A 20,679-nucleotide genomic window follows, 5' to 3' on the forward strand; every position below is an offset into this window, starting at 1 on the left:
CATAACTTGAAGGGTATTGCATGGCTACCGAGTGCTGGGAGCACTCCAGTCCTATCAGCCTGACTGGCCCCTGTGTTCAGTAGACAATTTGCTGATTTTCCCACATCTGACTTCCTTCTATTCATTTGGCCCTAATGGTAGCTCAACAGAGCATCCTGCTCTGTGAGTATTGAAGAAAAAAACTTAATTCCCTCCTTTCCCTCCTTTCTGATTCTTCCTTGCTCACCAATTCCCACCTTGTGTGTTCCTCATGTGGCTCTCTAGCCCCCCATCTCTGTCTCCAGATGCTTTAGTTCCCTGTTCTGAAAAATGTTAAGAAACTTACTCTTTCCTAGGTGTTCTTTTCATTGCTCTTGCAAATTCAATTTTGTGTTTTATTTGTTCACCTCCTCACTACACAAATGGGTTTCCACAAGGTAAACGACTGTGTACATCTACAGCATGACCACTGGAACAGCAAAGGAGTCTGCCCTCCCATCTCTAAGGACTGAGGCACTTCCCACGTACTGAACTGTGCTTTCCCATGGACAGCTGTATCAGGGAAGCTAACCAGCATATTCAGCCTGGCTTGTCTTTTGATAGCTTATACCAGTGTCATGAGATTGTAGCTCTCTAGAACAGAGTTTTATTCTTGCTGCTGGAGTGCTCTGGGTTTATCTTGCTGTTGTCTAAAACACTATGTTATTGTGGTATATAAAGACTTCACTGAGGAAAGCGTCAGAGGCATTTCAGTATTTAATGGTATGATTCCAGCTGGTACTTACTTTTTATTCTGTAAATGCTTATTTGTTAACTGAAAAGCATTTCTTACAATGTTAGTATAAGAAAAGATGAATAATATAGCCAGTGTTGGAGAAATTAGAAATCACCTGTGTTTGTAATCTCTCAAAACACATTGATCTGGCAGCCTTATATACCTCTCTCCATCTGGCTGGTTGTAAAAAAAGGCATGAGAGGTGAATTATACAGACCCTTCTGATATGTTGAATAAGCTAACTTGGGGGCTGCTTAGCACCAACATGTGCACACCAATTATGTATGGATGCACGGTACTGGATTTACACTACTGAATTTAGTTTATATGCACATGAAATTCTGTGGGATGAGCTTTAATACAGCTGGTGTCACTTACATAGGAAAAAAAAAATTGTATATGGTTTAAATTCAAGGCTTTTTAAAAAATCCTCTGTGTCACATTCCTGCATGTCTCCTTAGGGATTCCTAACAGCCATGAGGCAAGAGACAACTCGCATGAATTCAGCCAAAGGGTGGGAGCTGGACAGTGTTGTTTTATACAGTGAAGTGACCAAGATGCTGAAAGAAGATGTTGTTGGCCCTCCTCCTGCTGACATCGGTGGGGTTTACATACACGGCCTGTTCCTCGAAGGGGCCGGCTGGGACCGCAGGAACAGCAAGCTGGTTGAGTCAGCACCAAAGGTAAGGATTGAGTCAGTGTAGCAGGCTGGGGCATATTGCATGTGCTCTGGGAAAACCAGGAAGAATGCTGGGTGCCTGCAGCAGTGGTTTCACAGCAGGTTTTAAGAGGGTAACCAACACTGGCGGTGCTGGGAAGAGGACAGACTCTTTACCTGCCAGACGTGAACAAAAAGGCTTTTGTCAGAAAATAAATTTAGGATGCATAGCACTAGAGCAGATCAGATGCTGGGCTTCTTGGCTTCAGGGGCCCTAGCAGCACAGTTATGTTTGAATAAAATAGTGCACCCCATAGTCAGTCTTCTTTTGACTGACCAAGGGGGACCTTATCAAAGCTTCCAAAGCCCTGGGCTAGGCTTGATATGGAGGTCATTGTTTGGTTGACTAGAAATCCCCAGTGCTTGTGTTTTAATATGAGGCAGAGTATTAGTTCTGGGTTTATGCTCAGTTATCCATGCATTGAGTTACATTTTACTGATGTGACTAAGCAGATTTAAAATCTGGCTATGGAGTAATGATTAGGTATACTGTAGTCACGGTCCAGGGAAAATTGTCATTGTTTGCTCTGGTACTTTTTCCAAGCCAGTGCTAACTGTCCTGGAACTGGAATTGAGGTAATTCCTGTCCGTAGGTAAAACACTTCTGTGTCTGACTGAGAGAAAATTTTCTAAACTAAACCTTGCCAGCTGTAAGTTCTGTTGTCTGGTCAAAAGACCCCTTCAAACATGGAGTTTACTCAAGTGCTCTAGAGTGTTCAGTAAAGTTCCATGTTGCTCTTGGATCTGGGTCTGTTTTATCCCCTGACAATGAATACTTTATCTTGGTGAAAGACCTGAGGTGATCTAGTTTGGATAAACACCCAAGAAGCACCTTGGATGTCAGAAGCTCCACTGTCAGCAGCGCAGAGGTAACAAGGAGGTTTGCAGCTTGGTTTTTGTAGCTCTATTCCTGACAGTCAGGAAAAAGGAGGTGGGGAAAGAATGGGAAGCACCAGTGAAAGGGGCAAAGGAAGGGAAAAAAGGCAATGGTCGCTGTCCCTCCTAGAACCACCCTGACATTTTTCCATCTGCCTCCACAGCATGCAGGTTTCCATGTTCCTACTTTTCTGCTCTCCTTTCCTTCCAACAGGCTTCCTGAGCTACCGTGGGCTTAAAGTTAGTGTCAGCATAGTAGTGAGTGTAGGACTTGTACCCTCACGTGTACCTCTGCTGAGGTGCTTTTGCTGAAGGCCATCACTGAATCTAGTTCTAGCGTTCAGAATTCAGGTGCCCATCCTGCTTCTGTAATGCTGGGCCCTGTGTACCTTTTAACCTTCTCAGGTGCTGTTCACGAGCCTCCCCGTGGTCCACGTGTACGCGGTTAGCGCGACAGCGCCGAGCGACGCCAGGAAGCACCACGGGAACGTGTACTGCTGCCCGGTCTACAGGAAGCCTCGGAGAACAGACCTGACCTACATCTTCTCTTTGTATCTGAGAACAGTGCAGAATCCTGATCACTGGACTTTGAGGGGCGTTGCACTGCTCTGCAGTTCGAAGTAAGGGCGGGTAGCTATGGAAGAAAGAGCCATCAAGCAGGATTAAGCTGCAGCCAATGTTGCATTGTTATTGTCACAGTGGCAGCTACCTTCTCACAGCGGGGTGGGAACTGGCAGGTGATTCATGGAGATTATGTTAGTTGCACATAAATTACTCTGTTCACAGCAGAAATACTGCATGTATTTGCCCTGGGAATATCGGAGGGAAAACAGCTGCAGGTGTAAATTTGGCAACTCTTATAAAGTGAGAATATAATCAACTAACTTGGTCACAATGGAAGCACTACATAAAAAAGTGCTTATGATAGTGACAACTGCTCTGAAATCTTATGGTGGTTCTTTTGTAGATGTTATCTTTCTTTTTAATACAGTAATTCTTCATGATATAATACAATTATTTTAAATTCAACTTTGTAGTTAAAATCTCATCAACCATATCATTATTAAAGCTGTAATGACAAGATAATTAAATGCATGGTAAAGTTTTATGTTTATCTGCATGTATTTCAATATACAGTTCCTTTGATTTTGCATTTCTAAACTTGCTGGGTGGTCTTACTAATGGCTGCAACAATTTTCCTGAATGGTCACTTTTTAATGCAAATAATCAATGAAACAGAAGTGTTTATCTTTGCACAAGTACCTTATGCACCTATTAACTCATTTCTAAACCTATATCCACTTGTAAGGAAGGTGTGCACACTGCCCATTATTAGCAGGAAGAAAGGTTTTAAAGTTTTTGCAGAGTAAACACATCTGAACACCATTTTTGCTCTATTAGTACTCATTCTGTTTGCATTAGTGCCTGAATCCTGAAAACTCAAACCTCTTAACTGCTTTTTGTTCTGTGTTTTGCATCAGTTTAGTTTAATAAAAGATGACACACAGTCCATACTTCACCTGGAATGGTTGAAGTACTTTTGTGTTAACCACGACTGCTGTCAACCCTGCACCTGAAGGATGAGTGATACTTCTTTTAATAGACAGATGGCTATTGGCAGAAATTGTGTTTGGCTTCTTTCACTAGCACAAATTCAAAGCAAAAGAAGTTGTTGTGAGATGTTATGAAAGAATGATTTGCAGTCAGGACTTTGTTAATATTTTTTCTCTCCTTGTAAACGCTTTTGTAATTTTTGTATTGCAAGTGTCTAAGAAAGTAGTTCATCCCTTTGCATAGCCAGTTTTACTCTGCAGTTAGCAACTGTGAGGCTCATTCCGTGAAGAAGTTTGATATTCACACTCACACCCACAACGAAGTACAGAGTGCCAGCTTTCTTCTTGGAAAAGAGAACAGACAGGGACAGGGTCCCTGTTTTCCATTTAGCTAGGAGCAACAGTGCTGGCAAGATTAGCTTTTCAAGTGAAACCAACTGTTCCAAAAAAATACACCAGACCTCCCTGCAGTGCAGCTGTACATCAACCAATTTCATTGAGAATTTTTTTTCTGAGAAGGCTGAAGGATTTGGCTTCATGATCATTTATCTTGGAAATTATGAAAAAGATGGGGGAGACTTCAAGCAGCAAAGGTCTGTGCTGTTCCACAGAAACTGAGGTTGCAAACCACAGTGCTTTCCCCATCCTCCACCTTTATGAGGGGATCAGGAATAATTTAACTTTGATCTCTTGGTACATGTAAAAGTCAGGTCAGTAACAGTGATAGTAATTTAAAAGAAAAGATGTACATTGAAATACTTTGCACACCTGATTTGTTTTATAGCACACTACTTGCTATGAAACAAATCATGCTCTGACCAATTGAAGCTAGAAGTAAACATTAAAAAATAGATATTTAATAGATATTATATCTGGTGCTACATTATATGCTCCATGGAAACTGCATCACTTCTTTGTCCAGAAAAATGAGAAAATTAAATGCTATATGAAGAAAATCTATAGGCAATGATGTTCTATCTCTTAGTGTTCTGCTGTATAAAAATGCAAAGAAATAGCTTATTTGAACACCAAAATTTTAATTTCAATAACTAAACCCTGTTTATCAGTTTAGAAAAATGTCAAATCTTGCAGAACAGAATGCAGGGCATATGACTGAAAAACCAGAAAAATCATACAGTATTTCACTGCAGATAGAGTTTTATACAGAACTGAAGAACATAAAGTGACTTTGCTCCAAAAAGGCTTCTTATCACTAGTAAAGAACACCAAACAGAACCTTCAGTGTATCCTACAAGCAAATGCTCTTTCCTTTTTGCATGTGATTATAGTAGAGTGGAGATGAACAATTTCCTATTGACAGAAATGCGTTCCTTTCCCCGTCTCCTTCTCTTGCTCTATCCTGCCCTTCCACTCAGTGGAGTTGCTGCTCCCAATCTGACAACATTAATTTGATTTGAAATGTCACTGATACAGTAAAACATTGACCTTCCCCAACCAGTGTTCCCTAGTAACTATTGCTAAAGCTGTTTCATTTCAAGTGGGATGTACACCAATCTAAATGAAAGAACTGGCAGGCAGAATACTTGAAATCAAACTAATTATATTTGAATGATAGATTAACAATTAGCTGGAAGTCTTCAAACAATGTATATAGACAACCAAGTTATGCTCTTCTGTTAAAATGAACCCGAGATATTAAATACAATCATACAGCTTTTGGCAATATTGTACAGGTTTCACACAGATAGTAATGACTAACATTGCTTTAGATAAGTGCTTTGAAGGCAACTCCATTTAAGAATGAAGAGAGCAATATAGTCCTGCACCCATGTCAGCGTAGCAGTCATGTTTACAAACATATCTGATGTCAGGGCACTGGCTCCTGAGAGTTGCAAATAAACAGCATTCCATAGTCCAAAGGGTGTCTGTCTCATAATCCCTGAGGCTGTGACTGGTCAATAATGAGGATGATAGGAAAAAAAGAATTGGGTTATGGATTGGCCCTGTACATCTGTGACTTTGTAGAATAGATTTTAATTGCAGTGAAGCTCGGAAAAAACACAAAGAGTGGAAAACAAAACAATTCCCTTGTCTGGTCAGTTATGCTCATAAACCCTATGATCCTCTGTAAAGAATAATTTTCTAAAATATCTCAAGGAAACTGTAGTTATAATATTCTAATTTTTCTCTCAATTTATCCAGAACCTACGCATTCATCTTATTCTCTTTTACTGCTTCATATAATTGCCTTTCTCACAATCTCTTCTTTCCAAAACATGAATATGATACTTCCTTCCTTTTTCCTCCTGCTATTCCATATTTAATGTGTCTCCTTTTTGATTCTTACTCCATAAATGCACAAAACCCATTGCTTACTTACAATGAACCTTCCTATTCCAGAAGTCTGGAAATAACCTGTAGTCATTTCAGGAGTTTCTCTTTTCCACTAAGAAAAAAACAGAATTTACTCAAAACCCTATAATTCCTGCCACATTTTGTCATAGAGTGGGTAAAACAGGAATTTGCTCTTCCTGCTTTTTCTGTGAGGGTCTTTAAGTGATAATACTTGTACAGCTAAATGACATGTTTCATAGTTCTTCCTTTTGCTAATATGAAGTAATAGCTTTGTTATTGTTTTCTCATTAGATGAGTTGGTATAACATAATGGAAATAAATTTTATACTGCTGTACATAAAATGATGAGAGTGAGTGGGCTGTAAAGTGACTGCTAAAACAATCTTGGAAATGCAGCAGATTCCCATCTCCCTTTGACACTGTGAGTTCCATTTGGGTTAACGATGGCTATCGGCACACGCCGAGACAGAGGGGGAGCCCCTTCATTCGGTTTGCATGGCTTGACTTTTGTCAGGAAGACAACACTACAGACATCTATGTGGATGGCAGAACAACACCAGCACGGTTGGTGATAGAACACAAATTCACACATTTTTCTAAAGCTGAGTGAGTACATACTGTGTTCTCTCTTGCTCAGTGAGGACAGTATGGGGTGTGTGCTCATTGACTCCTTATACTGATTGCTTTAAGTCTAGCAAAGGGACGTCATCATCGCCTCCTCCTCCTCCTCCTTCTTTTCTTTCCTGCTTAAGGACAACTTCTGGGATAGTCACCCCTATTTCAGTTGACTGGGAAGCACCTTTTGTTGCACTATTCTTGTCTTTCTTTACCTTAGTGATCACTTCTGTGTAAGAGATTTCTTCAGTGAAGGGCTCTGCTGCTGGGAGCTCAGAGGCGATGTGTACACCGGCTTCCTGGATCCCCTCCTGACCTTCGGCTCCTGTTCGTTCTTTACTTTTTTTATGGATCTTGAATGTCTCCTTTGTTGGAGCAGCCTGGGAAATGCTTTTCTTGATCCTTATCCCAGATTGTCTCAGTCTCTCTCCTGACTGCCTGATCCTCTCTCTCCTCTCAGGGGTTACTATCCTAGTTTGAAGCCTGTTTACCTTCTTGCCAAAATTTTGTCTCGTCTTTTGGATATTTTCCCTTGAAAATGCCTTTTTGATGTCATCAATGCGCCTCATGCCTGATTTCTTGAACTTAGTTGCTTTGCTTTCTTCGATATAATATTCTTCATCAGAAGACAGATCATCAGGTGGGAAGAAATCGTCCTCTATAGTTTCACCTGCTGTCATCTCTTTGATAACAGAGAGAGATGAAGGACACTCGGTTTCCTCCTGTGAATAAAAGCAGAGAGTCATGTTCCAGCAAGTGTGTTTCAAAAAGATGGTGGTTCAAGTGTTTTTTCCTTTTTGGTTGGCTTGCAGTTAATTAGTACTGACTGAAATGTAATACTGTAACAAAGTAAGGTAGGCTTGTACCATCATACCCAATCTATGCAGAACACAAATGGTAAAAGAAATCTGTGCCATGTTCTCTAAATATATTATATCCCTGATTAAAGATTTCTTTTTTCTTTTCAGTGTGGCTCTACCTGAAATTAATTAATGCAATGGTCCTATGAGTCCTGGCCTCTAATGGTTTTCAGACCAGGCTTGTCTAGGTTTTTTTTTTTTTTTTTTTTAGCTTTTCTGGTGCTCTGGATCAGACCTAGATCCATTATTCCTCACCAATAAAAGCAGACACTGTAGACAAAAAAGGCTCTTGGAATTGTGTCAGCTGTACACTGTCCAAGCAAATGCCTCAATGATACGAGTAGCTTACTATTACCAAGACAATTGTGGGTTTTTGACTGTTGGAACTTAGCAAACACTGCTGCTGCTGCCCAGAAGGAAATGAACCCCAACAAAATAACTTGCACGTGCTGGCTGCACAAGGGGACAAATCAGTAAAGCAGCGAGGTGTTATTTGGTAAACCCAGTAGCATACAATTCATTCAGCGCCTGCACCATCAGTGAGGTGAACATGATTTGTTCCCTCTGGAAATGCATGATATTCCTGAGCAAGCACCTCTGTCTCCTGTGGTGAATTTGGTGGCTTGTTTGAGCATGCAGAATTATATATTTATATGACACGTCTAATGTGTATCAGCAGTATGCTTGGAAATGGTGATTATCCTAGATATCTTAGCCCTAGGAATTCATGCATCCTCTCCAAAGAAAAATTGCTTAAGGCTCAAAAACATGGAAGAATTCCAAAAACTGTCCAAAGTAAACAAAATATTTACCAAGGATCAGCTAGTGGTTGAGGATATCCGAGAGGAAAAAAAAAAAGGGAAAAAAGTTTATGGCAGTGAAGGATTTATGTGAACAGGGAGAATCTCCTAAGAAACCTGTTTCCCTGATCTGCCTGGACAGTACAAATTTGTGGCTCTGTGTCAGTGAGTTACTTCTATCTAGAAGTGCAGTGCATGCAGGCAGAAAAACTGTAACTTGTAGGAGGGCTATGAGGTAGACAATGCCACCCCCTTCTTCCCTGCCAGCTTTTTACATGCGCGTGCCTGTGCTCTTCTCCCAGGAGGAGTCACCCTTTGGGGTGCAAACAGCTGTATGTACAACAGCTGTGTGACACTTGTCTAAGCTGTTTCTCATTAGTACTAACCACTTCAGCTGATTTCTGGGCCATGGCAGTGTCAGGACTGTACCCTTAGTATTATCATCCTAAAGTAGACAATAGGAGAGATATTGAAGCTGTGAACCCATAAATAGCAAGTAAGGCTAACTGAGTATTTTGCTGTGAACTTCTTTCCAGCCAAAAAGATGTCTGTCATTTTTCACAGTGATTCATTAGTAGTGAGTCATGTTATTTTACATAAAATAACATACATTGAGCTATTTGACAGATAAAGCCCACTTAAGAGCCTCTCATCATGCCTTGGCTTCAATAAAAACCCTCTACTAAAATAGTTGTTAATGCTTAGAAAAAATAGGGACAAATTATGTTACATTGATTACAGCAGAATGTTGTTCAGCTCATCTGTCAAAATCAGCAGGAACAAAACTACAATGCTTTGCTAATAATCTTCATTAACGTGCAAATTAACATTAATTATATAAAGACTTCTACACATAAACATATTCTCTTTTTTCCTGAAAATTAACTAAAAACACAGCTGGATAGTAATTCCTTAAAATGTTTTTAAATTATACCCCACTCCTTCAGCTGAAATGGTAACAAAACTATTTCCAGAATGAATATTCTGAAATTTCAGTACATACTGACATGAATACAATATGGGGAGCAGAATATGCCTTTCATATGAAGATTACTTTTTAAAAAGAGGGAAGGCAGAGACACTATTTTCTCTGCAATATTTGTCTTCCTTTGGAAGAAGAATTTGTCTGTACTTTTTGTCAATTGCTAGATTTTTATTGTGTTTACTTTTAGTCTGTTAGCTACAGAACACTTTATCTTTCCTACTCACGTTAGAATCAAAAGTTATGAACAAGAACATGTGAGATGAAGATTTTGTGGATGAGACACAGAAACCAGAGCTGCATGCAGATCCTGAGAAACATTTTCATTCTCCTACAGACTCTCAGCATGAACTTTGCCAAATCTTTGATTTTCTTCTTTTCCTTGGTGTCTGCACACATCTTGCAGAATCAAATGTAGCAAGGCAAAACATTAGGGTGAGTTTCTATCTCCTCTCATGATTTCTGGATGTTACCGAAGTGGAAAGTATTAGTGAGCCTGTCTAGCATGTTTGGAAGGTTTCAGAATAAAAATTCAGTGATTTAGGCTCAGTAGGTGAGCTTTTTCATCTGCTTCATTTCTCTCTCTCCTGCTCCTGACTCATTTCTTCTTATCACTAGGTATCTGTGGGGCAGAGAGAAGAGAGGAGCTCATCCTTCCTAAGGCAGGAACGGGAAGGTTTAGTACCAAGTGGGAAACAGACAGAGTCAAAGCATATAGCTACCAGCTCCTTTATAAGCTCACTAAAACCAAAAGACCAAATACCTACTGATTTCAGCAGCACAGAACAAAGTCCTAAATTGGGTGAGAGCTTTCTCCTTGTCTATAAAGCAGATGGGAGTGGGACTGGGCAGTCCAATCTTTGGGGAGGGAGAAGGAGTTGAGCCATTGATGCTGCTGCTTTCAAACTTATTGTTAAAAATCTACTTAAGCAATTTGCTAGGAAGAAGTTGTTCCCACCACCACCACTCATGGGAGGTAAGGGAGGGTCTAAAATGAGGACAGGAGATTATTTCACAGTAGAATATTTCACCAAGCAGTCAATTATTTTAAACATGATTTCTTGAGGAAAGAGGCATGCAATCCTAGGGGCTGTCTATCAATTAATACATAGGACATGTACTCTGCTTGCCTCATCTACTGAACACCACAAAGACATGCACAGGCCAGAATCAGAAAACAAGTCTGTGGAAGCTGAGCATTCCCCTTCCCTTTCATCACTCCTCCTACAAGGAGCACCTGCAGAGGGTGCTCACACCAGTCCTGCTGTGTTTGTTTGCCATAATTGCTTATTGGACATGATCTCCTGAAATGTTATCCACCACTCAACACACTGGAAACAGACTTAGACCTTTCAAACAGAACATTATTTTTTCCTTCTCTTCCAAGAAAAAAGTTGGTAAATCTGTCATGTAAGTGTTTGATTTGGAAGTTGCCTTTGATTTGTACAGGAAGTGTAACACGCATGCTCACATTATGCATCTCCCACCTTCTCACTCTTACATGGCCCCTCCACTAACACAGAAACATTCAGGCATTTTCCACCAATTTGAGAACGGAGCTGGGTTCTGACACAAAGAAATAAGTGCTCTTCTGCAAAGCTGGCTGTGTTTTGAGTAATTCTGTCTGTCCCCCCCAAGCTGACCTGTGTTCCAAGCAAGCATGTCATGGCTTGGGTACCTTGCTTGTAGAGCTGAACGTTGTCAGGGGACAAGGGGGCTGAGAAGAGGGGTTGTGTGTCATGAATGGGTGTAGGAGGAGGGAGGGGAGAAACAAGTCAGATTAGATGGTGTGTTGAAACTGTAAATGTTTCAGAGAAATGTTTGGGTCTGCAAGGACATGAAGCCTGAAAGGAGAAAGACTTCAGGTTTTGTGGTAGCAAAGGAGGGACTGAAAGCATTGATTGAACGGTAAGGGAAAATCCTGGAGACCTTTGCAGTTGTAGGTACAGGGTATCTAGAACCACTGCTTAAGGAAAAACTTTAACAGACAAAACTTAGAGTTATAACACCATAACAGAACAATTGCACATTTCAGCAGTGGCTGGTGAAGCCCCTGGCATGGCAAGTTTACTAAGAAAGCATCTTAAAGCTGAACTTTGTTTTTTCCTATTTTTTTAGTGTTTAACCTCTCAAATATGCCTAGGTAAAGAATTTTGAGTTCTTAAGGGTCTGGCTAAAAACAAAGTAAACATATAAGTAACCCTCAGCTTTGATGAAGAAGGCCAGCATGGCATTGAAACCTAACAAAGTTGGACTCCGTCACTGGCATTTTCACCCCCTGCTCTCATTTCAATTTCATTCACAATTAGAAAATTTTCAAGGGGACATGGCCTGTGTCTTTCAAACCCTCCTTTTGTTCTTCAAGCTTTTCATCAGCTGCCAAAATTCTGTCTGCTCAGCACCCATGGGAGGGAGCAGTGACCATTTTGCAGGCACTGAAGGCGTCCTCTAACCACAAGGAAGGGATCAAAGCAGTAGCATCTTTCCCATAGGCTATAGTAAAGCATTTGTGAGGGAAGGCTAATGCACCTGCTCCTCAACCATGCAAAGGGAAACGTGCTGACTTTTCCACTGTGCTGAAACCTTAAAACCAGTAGGTAAATAATCTTAAATGTGGCAATGCCTCTAATCAACCCTATGAGACTCTCGAGGTGGCGATGCTCAGGTAATTGAAGCACTCAGGAGAAGAGGCTGTTTCAGAATGTGCCTGCTTGATAACCCTGCCTGCACAGTCAGGCTCTCCTCTTCTCTGGGAAGAGAAAGGAGCAAATGGCAGAGCAAATTGTTTAGCAATGTCTCAGGTATTTTGCAGCCGTGGTGTCCTGGCAAAGATCAGGTTGGCTCTAAAAGCAGCCTTCACTTACTGCTGCCCTAGGGAGCCAAAGGGGGCTGCTGGAAGAATGTCATGCCCTCAGCAAGGACTGCCAGGCTGGGAAAAGAAAAAAGGGCTGTTGAAAAGATTCCCTCAGAAACTTACTAGCTAAATTTCCACTCTTTGGGAGAATAGATGGGATCAATAATTAATAGCAGTAGTACTTTTATTTTCCTTAAGAAGATGTGTGTTTTTCATTTAGAGTTCACTTGATTTGCTAAGCAAAGCAGCAACATAATGCCGCTGTAAAACAGTACTTAGGCTTTACTTAAGTACATGAACATTTTAAATGATAATTTCAGTCAAAATTTTCTGTCATTTGAAAAGAAAAAATAACAGAATATGGGGGCGTGTAAATGAATGTAGCCAATTCAAGAGCTTCACATCCCTTGTCCTTTTGTGGTTTTTTGTATTTGCATTCAAAGCTTTGTATTTCAATACTCAGACTGGGCTTCCAAAATTGGCAGAGAGGAAAAAAGGTAATGCACTGTATTACACGTAAATATTTGCAAGAAATCCTATAAACTGGTTTTGTGTTCTCTTTCTAAATAGCTTGAAAATGTAACTCTAAACAGCTTTAATAAAGGCAACAGTTATCAGGTCTCAACTATTACCCAATTTCAATGAACACTTTAGCAAAAAACAGCTTTTTAAAATTAAAAAAAAATCAGAAAATCAGAAAGACTAAATAAATAATTCATTTTTTATATCTAAAATAACATATATGTCTATATATTTAATTATATATTGTATATATAAAATCAAGACTCAAAATGGTCTTAAAGAAACTGCTCACAGAGTAAGTAGGGAGGAGAGACTGATGAAACTCCATAACTTGGAGTCATTGTGTTGCACGGGGAAAAGGTCACAGCAAATGATCTTTCAGCCTTGGGGTGTATGACACGGAAAGTGCAGGTGATGATTAACACAGGCACAGATGGGACTGGCTGGTGATCACCTGACAATTCTGAAGCAGAGCACGAAGCAGCAAAATGGTCAAAGGGAACCCAGAGCCTGCTCTGGCACTGCTGCTGTGTCTGTGACAACTGGTGATGCAAATGATGGGCAGCTCATGGGCAAGAAACTGCATTGCCACAATGTTTTAAACAAATCTTAGAAATTTGCATGTTGGATGAATGATTTGTTATTCAGACTGGTAGCCAAGGTAAATCATTAAAACACCTCCTTGAAAATGCGCTCTAAATCAACATGAAACCACTGATGAATAACCAATTACAAATCATTCAGTACTTTTACTCATATTCTAACAGTTAAGAGTGAAGATTTATAAATCTCAAGTGATCCCCTCATTTCTTCTGCAAATATGTCATTTCAGAATCTCTGACAGCAGGCCAAAAAACTCCTCAGATGAGAGAGAAACAGGATTATTTTAAAAGGCCACCCAAGAAATTTTATCAGGTAAACACTTCAGCATATAAGACTTTATGGCTAAGTGCTGTTGCTGCATTTAGAATTATTTTTACACAAGTCTGAAACAGTCAACTCCCCTCATTTCTCTTTTGTGAAGCCTAATACACATCCCTTTTTTTTAAATTCTGATAGAAATTCATTAATTCAACCACCAGCATGCCATGACTACAAAGGAACTCATCTCATTTTCCCATTATCATTGTCTGTGGTTTGCAGCAGTCAATGAGCAACCAGTTCCCAGTTCCACCACATCAGTGGAGAAGCCCTTGGCTCCAGGCTACCACATGCTGCATAAAAAGGACGACTGCAGCTTCAGGGGAAAACAAAAGCTTCATACTCTGCTCCATTTCTCTGCTCTGCTATTGCTTTATGGAACTAGACCAGGGAATAGCTCTGCAGGTCAGTTTGCAATCAAACTGGTGAAATTCCTAATTTCCAAGTGTTCTGGAAGCCCCTTGCAAGTGAAGGGCAAAAAGCATCACAAGATGTGGTGGGACAGAAAAAAAATATTTGGTAATGTTTTGACTGATTCATTCATCACATGGTGACTGTTCCTACAAGTCAGCTAGACCAGGAAGGGTTCTCAAGTATAAGTGAGAACTCCATGTGAACTCATTTCTGGACAACATTTTAACTATATGGGGAGAGCAGATCCTTATAAAGTAGGAACTGGATCCAGAAGTAGATGACTACAACAGGTTGGGAGAATCAGGTTCCTCACACTTCTCTCCGCTTACTTGAAAAGGAGCACACAGGCCAAATGTACAAACATCTGTGTTACTGATGTCAAATTAATGCCTGGCAACATGAGTCCTGTCCCAGGTCCTAACTTCCAGTTTGTGACTTCACCTATTCCTCATCTCTGTTCCTGTGCTGTTTTGATCAACTTTTTTCCTGTACTAAGGGGCTAATTGCAAGGTTGGCTATCTTCAGTATTGTTGAGAATATGAGTCCCAGCTGTGTGTCCCCAGCAAAGTCCATTCCCAAATCTATGCCTCAGGAATGAAGGGTTTTGCTGAACAGCTGGATTTGATGATCTCAAGAGAAATTTTCCAACCTAAGTGTTTCTATGATTCCATTCCCAGATATACATGTGCCCACAGCAGCCAGCCACAGCTCCTGGTGACAATTCTGAGCAGCCTCTAGGACCATGGAGAGGAGACACAACACAGGAGGCTCGTGCTGTAACTGCACCCCTCTGCTTTCTTGCAGGGCAGCCCCAAGGGAAGGGAGTTCTCAACCCCAAGGGAAGCCCTGAACAGCTGCACCCAGTGCAAACGTAAACTAAGGCCAGCTGTTTCCACCACTCAGTGCTAATAGGTGGAGAAAAATCAATGGCAGCTCTGCAAAGAGGACAGGCTGTCCCCTTGTGAGGATCAACCCAAAGGGACAGGTCGGGTGTTGGACTCAACTTTGGACTTTGTCTATATGAGCTGGACTCAACACCAGATCCAATGGACAGATTTGTATGGACAAAGTCCTGTGAAATATGCAAACCCTTTCATTTTAAGAACACAGAAGCAGCCCAACATCTGTTTTTTTAATACTTTTTTTAACTTTTTCTTTCTCCTCATTCCTTGAAAACATGTCACTAGAAGCACAGTTTTTCTTTAGCTGGTTGATAGCTTCTCCATTAGCGGCTGCTGCACAGCACGGGGCCAGCCCTGCACTTTGAACTGGAGCACTGGGCTCAACAATGCAAACAAAGGGCTCTCATGACACTCTCTGACACAATAATTGGGTTTATTTCATTCTCTGTTTTCTCAGCAAAGGCAATTACCTATCCCAGCTGTAAAAATATTTATAAGGTTTCTGCCACAAGACTCTAACAAAGGCCCTATGTCGCTGGGCTGCTGAGGCCAGTGTTCTGCTGTCAGAGGTAGTCAGTCAATTCACACTATTTTTTTTCCCATTAAGTTTTCAGGCTGCACTTTAATAACATTTTGGGTTTCCTGTCTTCCCATGAGTTCTAGAAGGCAGTTTTGTACAGACCCTGTTGTCTTCAGGACTGAAAACATCCATTTATGGTTTCAAATCAGAACTAAAAGTACAGGAATTAGCCATGTACACTAAAATTAACATTTTTCCAGCTGTAAAAGTAATTTGGTTTCTTGTCTATATTTCTTTCTATGGACTGACAGCTTCTAATTTTGAAGACATTTTTTTAGTATCACACTCTTTCTCTATCAAGATTTTCAAGGAAGATATTACACAGTTGACAAAGACAGAAGCACACCTTCAGAAACCCACTGCAAGCTTCACTTCACATTTCAACCCAATGCACTGCCACCTGTTGTTCTTTCCAGATTATCTAGGTATATATATAATATATATAGATAATATATATATTATCTAGGTATATAAATATATGAGTCAAGATACCAGGTACATAAATATGAGAAAGGATAAGACCTTTTATGTTTCTGCAAAACAGAAAAATGATCAAATATGAGCCACATAGCACAGTCTGCTCTGGGTGAGCTATTTAACTCCATTCTACTAAGGATTTTGTTCTGCAGGGCCATTTTTGAGACTGCCCTTCTTATGTCCAAATGGTACCAATTTAATGGCAATCTCCTGAGCTCCTGACACCCTGATTTCTACTGCCACTTCAGATGAAGGTGCTTCCACCTCAGGTTTCCAGATTATTATCCCCATCTTGATCTCACCATTCTTACTGCCCTAGTCATTATAACCACAGAATGTCACTGGGCAAGACATGACACATACATATTATCTTATTTATTATTTATGCATAATATCAGAGGCATACGCAGGGCTGCTTCTATGAGCCTCTCCCAGTGTGTGCAGTGGAGCAACCACAGGGCAAACAAATCAGTTGTAACCCTACTGTGTAGGTCAGTCAAGCCATAATCTTGGTTTATGACACATCCACTAATTGTAAATGTCAGACAGCAGTGAGTAAAACAAATGCATGTGTCCCTTCATAGGAGGCAGTTACTCATTGATGGTGCTTATGTGAAGCAATAACAGACAGAAAGCCCTGTAACACTAACATGGACTTTCTGGTGCCTGTACAGTCCCATGTAAATAGGGACTTGCAGGACATGTAGAAAAGCAAATGAAACAAGTTCATTCGGGGTTAAAAAAAAAAATCCCCTTTAATTTCTGAATAATTTAGTCAGAATGATTTAAACTGTTAAGTGCTCTTTGACTTCAGAGAAATGATAGCTCTTACAGCTGGTTATTCAGACTAACCTGAACAGAAATGAGCAGTGACCTGTACAACCTACAACATCCTTTTTATTCCCTGCTATAGTCTCAGGGCACATAGCACTCCAGGGTCAAAGACTTCACTAGAAAGTCTGAAGTAACCTGGCATTTTTAATCATGCAGTCAGCCTAGGGAGGAGAGCTGCCTGCTACCAAATCTTTTCCTCAACCACATGGCCTTCTAAAAATGAATGCTCTCAATTCCCTAATCATTCTGCTCAAGGATGATCACTTTGTCTTTTTTTAATGTGAGGATATCACCAACTCCTTTCATCATTGCTGAGATCTCTCGGGACAATCTCCTTCAGCCAATGATCCTTTTCAACCTGCCTACTCCCTCCATCAATGATAAGATCAAAGCTACCCACTTGAAAGGAAATCTTTAGTATTTAATTGGTGTCTCCTTTTTCCTCATACGTTCTGGCAAAAGTTAAAACTAAAACCCACATGTGCTCGCCCGTGTCAAGATTCCATGCCGGCAACACACGGGTCATTGGCCCCATCACAATGTTCCAAATAGTTCATCAGGAAAAAACACCTCTCTGCAGAAGAGCCATCCATCACAGGCACAGGGTAAACAACTTGGTCCCAGCCGTGTGTACCGTACAGCACAGGGAGCAGGCGCGTTCCGGAGCCATTAACAGACTCCCACTCCTCCCAGCCCAGCCCCAGCCATTCAGCTCCTGGCCCTGCAGCAGTGTGCCTGCCCTGGTGCAAAGCAGCAGGGTGAAAATCACTGCCCTTGTGGGAAAGAGACCTTCCTAAGTGTACCTCTGCCTTGAAGTTACAGTGCACGCTTGCCTACCTAGACTGTTCCAGGTCTTGTGCAGCGCTGCAGTTATCCCTCTCCAGAAAAGTGTTACATGGCAGATCCTAGAGGGATCCACCTATCTGCCTCTCCTCTGTGAAAGGGGGAAAAGGTGCTTCAATCCGCCTTACAAAAGGGATGCAAAACCAGCAGAGAGATCATAAACTCCTACTGAAGGTAATTAGTAGGGAAAGCACACACTGGGAGAGCTACCTTTTGTATGACATATCTGAAAATACCAACAGCTGTTCTTTACACCTGCGTGTAAATCCATTTTGACGAAATTTTACTATATTTTTAAATAAGCAACTGCTCATGCCTTGCTAGCAGAAGAATTTACATCATGTAATGAATACTGGTTTAAGAAAAAAATATTTTCAAAGCATTGATTCTGCTGCAGTCATTATGGTAAAGGCCCATCAATGAAATGGCTTTATGTCATTAACCAGGGGAGTCACAGAGATTTATTACCTCTAGCTAGGAAATGATTTGCAAGCAAAAAGTGCAAGTGCCTGTTTTCTATTCTGTGATGATGATGCAGCTTGCAATAATGGTAATAATAGGACAGATTTGGCCTGTACTTTCTACTGAAAAACCATAGTAAATCATTCAGTCAGAAAATCTGGGAGGCACAATTTGGCTGTATATGGTACTAACATAACATTAAAGAGGTAATATTCCCTACCTTCAGCCTTTTCTCCTTTTTTCAGCTATTTTTTTTCCCAGTAGTGGAAAATGAACTGTTTGAGAAAGCTAGGTTATGAAGAATTTGTCAGCTGTTCACCGTGGTGAATAAACTCAGTGGAACACACGGCTCCATTCATTGCAAATGATGTCATTTATGTACAAACAGATGCAAGAGCAGAGTGTAAAACTGAGTGATGGGGGTGCATTGTATTACTCATGAGGGGTGGTATTTTCAGGAATGCCTAATGAGGAATACAACTCATTTGAAAGATGCTTTAGCGACTTACTGGTAAAAAAGGAGCAGCTATGCTTCTGACAAAATATCAAACACTCCTACTTTCTACTGACCTGGGAAGCTGGGAAGTTCCAGCAAAGGCAGGATCAGCACTCATTGACAAGACCCCAGAACTGTCTGCACTGCTTGTACAGATGCAAGTGAGACCATGCTGTTTTGTGAAACTTTTCTTCAAATGCAATTATTTTAATGTCCAACGAACATCCTATAAGGTCGGTAAAAGAAACGATATGATTTCCTTGCCCACTGTGATCGAAAGAACAGTGCCATGTTAAACCATTTCCAAGGTAGACCATGCAAGGGAGTATTTGTTGTCATGAAGGGTTTGTGGGTCTGAGCCTTAGTTTGTACATATGCTGCTATAGACTGAGACAATGAAAAAAGTCCCAATTTGTCAGCAGTATGAGGACCTGGGCAATGCTGCAAGTGAAACAAGCCATGTTTTGAAATTAGTGTTAGAATAAAATCTGCATTTCAGGGAGCCTGAAAACACTTTTGCTATTTGCACTTCTACCTAATACGGTGAAAAAAATAACAGAGATGAATGTCAGGCATGGTTTGTATGACAAGATTCACAGGGCCTGCCTCATATTACCCTTCGGAGAGGCAGCAAATAGCCCTTGCTGATCTGCAGTTAATCTTACACGACTGGCTCAGAAACCTACCCACACTAATAATAGACCCTGTGTGCTGCTGCCAGTAGGTTCACACTGAAAGGCCCTGGGGAGCACAGATCAGTGTTAAAGAAAGCAGAAAATAGCTCCTGTGTTGGACAGACCGCACCTTTTGCTTCATCAACCAGCGCCTCCCAGAAGTCACCCAGGGGGTGGGAAAGCCACAGTACCACAAGAAATGAGGTTCATGGTTACCTGATAGATCACGACCCGGAATTTGTTTTTCCTCAGCATCTCCTCCTGTTTTGCTGCCACCTTCCGCACGCTGGTGCTCTGCCTCTCCACGCGCGCCCGCACCTCCTTCATGGTGGAGCTGACTTTGCTGGTTTTCTGCAGCAGCTTGTTCACCGTGAAGCCCGTATTGCCATGAGCCTGGGCAAGCTTTAACATGTCAATCTGTATGGTCTTGATGGCATTCTCCATCTCCCTGTGCTTCTCCTCTATCCTCTTCTGGCTCGCCTGCACGCTGTCAACGATGTTGGCCACTTTGTCCAGGACTGTCACAATCGTGTAAGCTGCATCTTGCTCTTCCTCCTCCTCGATGACGCTGGAGAGGCGATTTTGGTGCGTTTTGTCGGCCTCCGAGGGGATTTCACGGCGATCCATTCCGCCTGCCTTCAGCCAGCCTGGAGGGAGGCGAAGTTTCGGTGATCCTGCCAGAACGATTCTGGCGCTGCTGCAGGGAGCCAGGGCGACAGCTGGCTCCGGCGATGCTCAAAGTAGGGCGTGAAACGCTGCTCCTGGAGCTTGGTCAAATACTTCTGACTACAAAATATCCACACATGATTGCTCAGATACTTTCAGCAACATGAAACCCCTAAAATTAGGAAGCAATATCTGGAAAGGAACATACGTTTAAAGGGTCACGCTTCTGTACTGATGAAGTTATTAGTGTTAATCCAGGAAAGTTAAGTAACTTGCTAATTAAGCAGGAAAGCAAACTTGCATATTTTTAAAGATCTACTTTTGTTTTTATGTTACTGGAGTGCTTTCCTCTGAGGGAATTCAAAAAGCGGTCAGGAAAAGTAGCACGGCTGTTTCTTTCCCAGCAAAACAACTTCAGGTCTTCAGCTTGCTGCAATTACTCCGTGGGGTAGCAAATAAACACACACTAAACCAGAGGCAATATAGTGAAAATGTTGTATTGTGACATGCTTTTCCAGTTCAAAATGTTGAAAGCATTTTTTTTTTTTATTGAACAAATT

General features: G+C 41.2%; 2 protein-coding genes across 2 annotated transcripts in view; one reads left to right on the plus strand and one right to left on the minus strand.

Annotated features, from left to right (window-relative positions):
* The window catches only part of LOC311153634 (dynein axonemal heavy chain 5-like), a gene marked incomplete at both ends in the record, with an annotated part of 146,757 nt that extends 143,785 nt beyond the window's left edge, over positions 1-2,972 (plus strand). The window contains 2 exons of the mRNA XM_084205597.1: positions 1,216-1,437; positions 2,754-2,972. Of these exons, the coding sequence (XP_084061723.1) occupies positions 1,216-1,437; positions 2,754-2,972 (441 nt within the window). The remainder of the gene's footprint in view (positions 1-1,215; positions 1,438-2,753) is intronic.
* A 3,916-nt stretch (positions 2,973-6,888) lies between these two features.
* On the minus strand, positions 6,889-20,080 carry CAVIN4 (caveolae associated protein 4; the record flags this gene model as incomplete). The annotated part of the gene is made up of 2 exons (XM_084226934.1): positions 6,889-7,554; positions 19,670-20,080. The coding sequence occupies 2 exons, from the start codon at positions 20,078-20,080 to the stop codon at positions 6,889-6,891; spliced, it is 1,077 nt and encodes a 358-aa protein (XP_084083060.1).
* Positions 20,081-20,679: the final 599 nt, after the last annotated feature.

The sequence above is a fragment of the Fringilla coelebs genome, assembly GCF_963513975.1.
Source record: "Fringilla coelebs genome assembly, chromosome: 1".
In the NCBI taxonomy this organism is placed as follows: domain Eukaryota; kingdom Metazoa; phylum Chordata; class Aves; order Passeriformes; family Fringillidae; genus Fringilla; species Fringilla coelebs.